This window comes from Miniopterus schreibersii (assembly GCF_964146895.1).
Source record: "Miniopterus schreibersii genome assembly, chromosome: 4".
NCBI classification, from domain to species: Eukaryota; Metazoa; Chordata; class Mammalia; order Chiroptera; family Miniopteridae; genus Miniopterus; species Miniopterus schreibersii.
In genome coordinates, this window is record NC_138105.1 from 48593905 (window position 1) to 48601809 (window position 7905).

The 7905-nt window shown below is 43.3% G+C and overlaps 1 protein-coding gene across 1 annotated transcript in view; it reads right to left on the bottom strand.

Annotated features, from left to right (window-relative positions):
- The window catches only part of CPE (carboxypeptidase E), a 79749-nt gene extending 72442 nt beyond the window's left edge, over positions 1-7307 (bottom strand). Inside the window, exon 1 of the mRNA XM_081136247.1 lies at positions 6563-7307. Within this exon, the coding sequence (XP_080992373.1) occupies positions 6563-6869 (307 nt within the window). The 5' untranslated portion in view covers positions 6870-7307. The remainder of the gene's footprint in view (positions 1-6562) is intronic.
- Between the last annotated feature and the right edge of the window lie 598 nt (positions 7308-7905).

Sequence of the window (7905 nt, forward strand, 5' to 3'; positions counted from 1 at the left end):
CCCCACACACAAGGGTAAACTGAGGACCAGGACATAACTGGAACTTGAATACCAGAACCCTTTCGGAAGTGAACAGTCCATTGTCCAAGAAGATCCAGCTCTGATGCCCCTACGATAAATGGCCAAGTTGCAAGATTCTCCAAGTTGCCCATACCTGTTTGAGACACTGCTAAGTCTCCCACCTTCTCCGTTGGCGCCTTATTAATCAATGAACCTGTCCGTACTCCAAACTTTGAGTCTCGGCCCTTCGAAGCCTGGGTACAGGAACCAGAGGTCGGTAACTTTATTACTATAGAACTATCATGCTCAGCAGTGATTTTATAGTAAACAGACTTCTGAAAAAACAAAATGTTTACTGGCAGTAGAAAGTTGTTCCAGGGTTTATTATCATAATTAAATCATTTATTTTTAAGAATCAACCCTGCAATACTTACATAAGCCACCTTATCCTTAAAAGATTACCAATTGGAGACAAAGATGTAGGTAAATCATTTGAACATAATAAAAGGTACTGTTAACACAGATGGGCTCTTTTCTGAGGCCACATTTTATTAGAAAGAGCTGGCTGCTGGATTGCTTACAAAACACCATATCCTGAAATTTTAAAAGAGAAACATTCACAGAGCAACAGACTGGCCGCAATTCAGTAATTAACTAGAAGGGAAGGAAAGAGCAAATTTAAACACGTTTCAGATGGGAGCTCGTTTATCCCATCGGCTACCTTTCAGATAAACCTCCTCCTACAATGGCGCTTGCAAGTGTTTGATTTGAATGCCATTTCTTGAGCGAAGGAAAAATTAAAACCCAGAGATGCATGGCTTCTATGTTCAAAACAGCACACGGTTCTTAGTTCGCAACACTAAGGGTTCACGTAGATTTTTGAAAGGTTGAAAATTTTACTAAGTCAATTTTTACTGGTTATCTTTCGAACTTTTATTTAACACTTAAAAAAGCAATTTAACTTTTTAAAATGTCTCAAGAGGAAAGAGGCCAAGAGAAAAAGAGCCTCATACTAGTGCAGTTACAACAGACAACAAACATAGCAAGCCCATCACTGAATCTTGAAAAGACGAGCAGTTGATGGATCTCTCCATTATGGAAACTGGATACACTACATTAATATCAGTATATACTTAAGAAAAATATTACTTCTATCCTTTCTTGTTTCATATTTCTGGCATGCTAACATACATAAAGGCAACATTGACCCTCAATATGGCTTTGTTTTGCGATGTACATTTTTGCCAGTTTGAGAAATTTCACTTATTCCACAAACATTCACTGAGTGGCCATTATGTCCTAAGCATAGTACTAGCCATTGTGGATAAAAAAATGAACAAAATACAATCCCTAACCACAAGAAGCTCACAGTCTACTGGGGGAACACTTAAACTAACAATGGAAAATGCCCTAACAGAGGTAATAATAATTGTTGACACATACTGAATTAAGAAATTTATATTTACTACTTCATTTAATGACCACATTATTGTCATTTTATAGATGATGAATTTGGGTCTTAGAGGTTAAGTGACTTGCCCAAAAGCATTTAGTTAAAAATAGGAAGAGAAAGGATTCAAGCTCAGATCCCCTGACATCAAAGCATTTACTGTAAACCTTTACATGATAGCTCTTCAAAGAACTGTGGAAGCACAGAGAAAGGACCCCAGTGGGGATAAGAAAATTAGGGAGGGATGGCAAAGACGGTTTCGAAGATATTTCACTTACACTGAGTCTGTAAAAGAATAAATGAGTAGCATCCCGAGCAGTTTCGTCATAAATTCTTTAGGAAAATAAGTTAGTTTGCCAAAGCAGATGTTGGAATTGCCCTAGATTTATTTAATAACCTGTAGAAACAACCACAAAACATTCTCAAATAATGATGGACACTTTCACTGTTCCTACTGAATACAGCAAAATAAGATGTCGAGCTGCATAATAGCAGAAATGGCTGGCATTTTAAAAATCAATAGAGGGCAGGCATTTGAGAACAAGGCAACGGTGATGAGAGGGTAAAAGCCCTTCAGGGCTGTCAGCTGGGCTGGCGCCATAAGACCATTGTAACAGGTGAGCACTCAGCAGGCCTCATGCGCTGACACAGCCAAGCAGGCCCGCTCCACACAAACGCAAGGCCAATGGAGCACATTTTCCAGATCGACTAAAGTGAAGAAAAATTTTAACAAATTAGCTCATCTTCATAACTAGGTGCAAGCAACTTCATTAAATTCTTTTCTATATATTATACTACTTAGGCCTCACAGCAACCCTATGAGGTATGAGTTTTTAAAGTATCCCTATAGGCAAGAAAAAGAGGTAAAGAGAAGTTAAAGCATGAAGCTACTTAACAAGAAAAGAACTGGATGGCATCTGTTACTTTATTCTTTCCAGTGACAATCATGTGTCCTGTGCCCCGTTGCCTCAGAATCATGTTTTCAATTCAATAAGCATATCTTAAGAGCTTACTCTATATAAATCACTATGCTGGCAATTATGGGCAAAGAAATAGAAAATATATGTGTTCTACCCCCTGAAGAACTCCCTATATGAGTCTCTCTGCTAGAGAATTACCAAATTAATCCTTCATGATATGATAAAGAATGATAATGGGCTAATGCTGGGTTTCTCAAACTAGTGTAACACTAATTCCAAGATGAGCTCCTTGGAGGAAAAAAAAAAAGGTTCCATGGTGAAAGAAGGCAGGAAACTACCATCTAGTGTACATCTGACTTGGAGATCTGAAACATATATTGGCATATTCAGGGCTCTCTAAATCCTGCAATCCACAAACCTGTTTATCTTTGTTCATCGAACTTATCAAACCAAGCTGAACCAATGTTCCGTTGAATAGACTTCAGGAAAAGCTGGGTTATGTGTCACTCCTTATATGGGCTATTTTTGCATTTGTCAAAAATATCTTTCCCAGAGGAAGTGACTGTGAAGGCAAGGATTTCACCCCTATGCTAGGCCAATAAGGGAGATGCTGGCAGATGATCCCTTCTCCACCTCTCGAATCAGTTTCCATAGAGAGCTGCCTATTTTGTCTCAGCATAAGATATAATGTTAGGGGCCAGCCTAATTTCCTCTCTTCCATTAGCCAATCACAAGTCAAACAAGTACATTATTTCTGGCAAGAGCTGCACTGACTCAGTCGGGTCTAAAAATAACTCTTAACCACATGTAATACATCTAGATCCTTCTCCAGAATCTAACATCTATATTCACCAGCTATAAGGTGGTACTCAGGTGTAATCATTTTCCACTAATACACACTGATCTGGTATGAAAAGAAGCCATATAAAATAACCAAAATCCCCACTTCTTTCTTGTTTGTTTTTTATATAGAAATTTTGCCAGTATTAAATGTTCCATCACAATATTTGGCAAATGCATACTGGCATTCATACACTTTAAATTTTAACAGATTTGGGGAGGAATCGGTCCAAAATAATCATTCCAGCCTTTGAGAGAGAAAAATCTATGCTCTAAAGAATGTTTGTAAGATAGCATTTTAGTTATAAATCAGATTTACTCCCTAAGAGCAATCTTAAACTACATGTAAAAGAATTAGTATTTTAAACAAACTAATCTTAATTCAAGTTTAACTCTGGGAGGACTGGTCTGGGAATATGGATTCCATTGCTTTGACATAAATGAAAAAAGGTTCCTGTTAAGAGTATTGCAATGACAAATATGCAGGCCTAGAGGAGCAAATGTTTGGGTTTGAGCACATGAGTCCCTATGTGGAGAAATATTTTTGAAGTATAAAATATAAAACAAACATTAAAAAAAAATTGGGAACATGATGAGGCCTGGCAGGTATCATATCTAATGGGAACACATCTGAGTACTTAGAATCAGCCAAGAGGCCAATCTGAGTGCAAAGACTCAATCTTAGCCCAGCCTTCATCCCAGTCCCCCATCTGGGGTCCAGCGTCACGATATGTGATATGAGTCTGGTGTCAAGACTATTTGCAGTTCTTCTGAGGATGGCTGATATCCACTCCAATAGATTTTTGCAGGCCTCCAAAGTGATACAAAATGAAAACTAAGGCCCAACATTCAGCTAGTCAAGAATCAAGCTGATTCCCATGGTATCATAACAGAATAAGTACAGATAGACCTCGCTGATCAATTCCAAATGGAATTTTCTCTCCTTTTTGATGAATTCTAATGTAGAATATCTGAGAGAATGAATCTTTTTCAGGAGATGAGTTCAAGTTCAGACCACAGCCTGGTACCAAACGAGAATGATGATCACTTCTTTCTGCTCAGCAAGAGAGCTGGTGGTATCAACAAACACATTCTGTCCATAACCCACTAATCTAAACAAGTAAACCTCTCACTTGCCAGTTCTACCACAGGGAAAGGCTTTCTGTGTTCATGTTATTTTGTTTTGGGAGAGTTTTCTATTATGATAACTAAATCCTTACACATTTGCTACATTTTTTTAATCCAAAAAAAAATTTAGATTAAGAAAATTAACAAACTCGATACCACTCTCTTGCTGGAAAGAAAAAATGAATATGGGCAACTTCATCCAAATTTTAGTCAAGTAAATGAATTTGTCAAGCTAAATATCATTTCCTACTAGCTTAATCACAAATGTTATTTCAAACAAAAAACAGTACTTATAAGGTGAAAATAGTTACGACAGTTGCCCTCTTTCAAAAGCAAGGGGGCTCTTGAAACGTACAAAATGTCTATTCATTGTATTTTTATTTACTTACTTATTTATTTTAAATATATCTTTGATTTCAGAGAGAGGAGGGGAGAGGGAGAGGGAGATGGAAACATCAATGATGAGAGAGTCATTGATCGGCTGCCTCCTGCACGCCCCCTGCTGGGGATGGAGCCCGCAACCCAGGCATGTGCCCTGACAGGGAATCCAATCCTGACCTCCTGGTTGGTAGGTTGACCACTGCGCCACGCAGGCCCAGCTGTATTCTATTATTAATATCATGAACTTAAAGTTCACTACATTTAACAAGAAATTATAAAGCACATATATAAAAAACATTTCTGAGTTCACCTCTGTAAAAAGAATTAAATCTGTGTATTTTGTGTTTACCAGGAATAGAACATTTTTAAATATTGTGTTATTCAACAAATGACTAATTTTTTTTCATAATGTGTACTGAGTGCCTGCTGTGTACAGATCTGGGCTAGGCGCTGGAAATACAGTCCCTGCCTCACAGAGCTTGCAATCTAAAAGAGAAATTTACAAATCATGACAAACCATACATTCCAGATATTCAAGTAAAAGAATTAGTTTTCATTTTCAAAAGCATATGACATTCCAACAGTAATAGTTAATATTCCATTAGATAATTCTAATATTACATTTAATAATTCTAATATTACATTAGAATTTCACTTCTAAACTTAAAACAAGACAACAAAAGTGAACATTATGTTTCATATAATCTCCTTGAAAAACTAGCCAAGATTAACTTAGTAGTTTCTTTACTATCAGAAGACTAGGTTTTTTTGTGTTTTTTTTAATGTCTCTCTTGATTTCAGAGGGAGGAAGGGAGAGAGAGAAACATCAATGATGAGAGACAGTCATTGATCCGCTGCCTCCTGCACGCCCCCTGCTGGGGACCGAGCGGGAAACCGGGGCGTGCGCCTTGACCGGAATCCAACCCTGACCCCCGGTTCATGGGTCAATGCTCAACCACTGAGCCACACAGGCTGGGCAGAAGACTAGGTCTTAAGAGCAGAAACATAATTTTTAAAAAAGCCCCAAGAACACTGTTCTAAATACCTTTCATTAATAGTAAATGAACCACATTTAACATAAATTAAAATGTGCCTTAATATACTCAGGAGGAAGATGCATAAGAGAGCTATAAGGGAACATCATCTGAAATAAAAACCTAGTCACCAACCACTCATCCCAAGTATCAAAATCAGAAAGAAAGAAAAAAAAAGATGGACTATTCCTTTTTCCTTAGAAAGGTCGAGTCCAGTTTCAAACTCTGAACACCTGTCAGAGGCCACTTTCCCACCCTGGCAGGAGGGTCCGTGGGTCTTCACCTGAGCACCCCCTGGCACCCACATGCTCGTGTGCCTCACACACGTGCCGGGAGAGATGGGCCGGCAGAGCCTGCAGGATCCAGGGAAGCTGGTCCTCTGGAAATTAGGGAACAGGATAAACGACTCTTCCTCTCTCCTCTAAGTCGCTGCCTCCTGCACCTTAGCTTTCTACTCCCCTCCGCACAGGTTCGGTTACTCCCTCGGGTCCGGGTGGGCGGGCGCCGCAGTGGCCGTGCCCGCCGCACGCTCCCGCCGCCATCCCTCCAGCCCCGGCCTAAGCTCCCCTAAGGTCCTGACGGCGGGCCGAGGGTTTGGGGCTGGGGAGGGAGGACAGCAGAGGCTGGGACCCGGCAAACCGCAGGGCTCTAGGTCAAGTTCATCTCCGTCTCCATCCCTCCGCCTAATTCCCACCTTCCAACCCAGGCGCCCTTTTCCACAAGGCGCCCCTGGGCCCGCCTTGCCCTGTTACCCCCGCGCCACTAGTCCAACCGTCCGCGGGTCTCCCCAGGGACGGCAGCGCCCTTACCAGGCTCGTGGACGCCGGGGTTGTCGGACAGCTCGATGACCAGGAGCTCCCGGCCCTCGAAGCTGCGCCCCACCGTGTAGATCCTGCTGATGGCGGTGCACTGCAGCCACACGGACACCAGCGCCTCGCGCAGCTCGGGGTAGCGGTGGTACTCGAAGGAGATGCCGTCCTCCTGCTGCAGCCGCCGGCGGCGCCTCATGCCCGCCGCGGGCGCCCCGGGCTCCTGGGCTCCGGCGCCCAGCAGCCAGCCGCAGGCGGCCAGCGCCGCGCACAGAGCCAGCACCGCCCGGCCTCCGCGCCCGGCCATCGCGTCCCGCCGCCGCCCGTGCCTTCCTGCGCCCGCGGCCTCTTTTGTCTGCCCGGCTCGGGGTCTGAGCGGGCCCGCGCTGCGGGAGGGCGGCGAGCTCCGCAGCAGCCTCCGCACGCCTCACCTTCCCGGCGGAGCGAGCGTCGGGCGCGCGGGGGCCACCCAGCGGCGAGCGGCGCAGCGCGGGGCGGGCCGCACTACCCGCGCCAGCCCAGGGGCGCCGCAGGAGAAACCACTGCGGAGGGGCCGCGCCGCCCGCCGCCGCGCTCCCCTGCGGCTCGGAACCGCGTCAAAGGCCCGACCGCCCGGGACGGCGCCGGCGAAATGACAGCTGCCGCCTGGGGCTGGGAACGTGGTTGTCACTGAGACCCAAGATGCTGCGTGTGGAAAAAATACTCTTGGGTTGTGAGTGGAGCCTTCTAAAGTGACGTCTCGTCTGAGCGGACCTGGGTTTCCATCCTGATGCACCGAGTTAGAGAATATTCCAGAAAGAAGAACCAAAGGGAAATATTGGCAACCATTTGCCTTCTCCCCGTGATGTATCTTTAATAGCTGCATGTATAGTTCAAACACAAACCCAAGGGATGGATTAGCATTTATTGCAGGGTCTGGCTGGCAAACTGAACGCTTTGATTTTGAGGGTTAACAGAATTTTTTGGAAAAAAACATTCTATCAGTTTGCAGATACCGTTGTGAATTGTATTTAAGCACGTTCTGGATTCTTCTACAAAAAGAATAATAATAAATACAACTCTGGAGGTGTGCTAGACAAAGGACTTGGTTTGGTATTAAGATTAAGTCTTTCAGGAACAATTTATCTGGGTGGTTCTGACTCAGGGGATCTTATCAGGTTGTAACCAAGATGTTGGCCAGGACTACAGTCACTGGGAGGTTTGATTAAGGCTGGAGAACCTTCTTCCAAGAAAAAATTAAAAAGTAAAAGATTAAGATCCAGAGACATAGAAGCATGGAACAGACTGAGGGATCTCAGAGGGAAGGGGGGGAGATTAATCAAAGAATTTATATGCATATATGC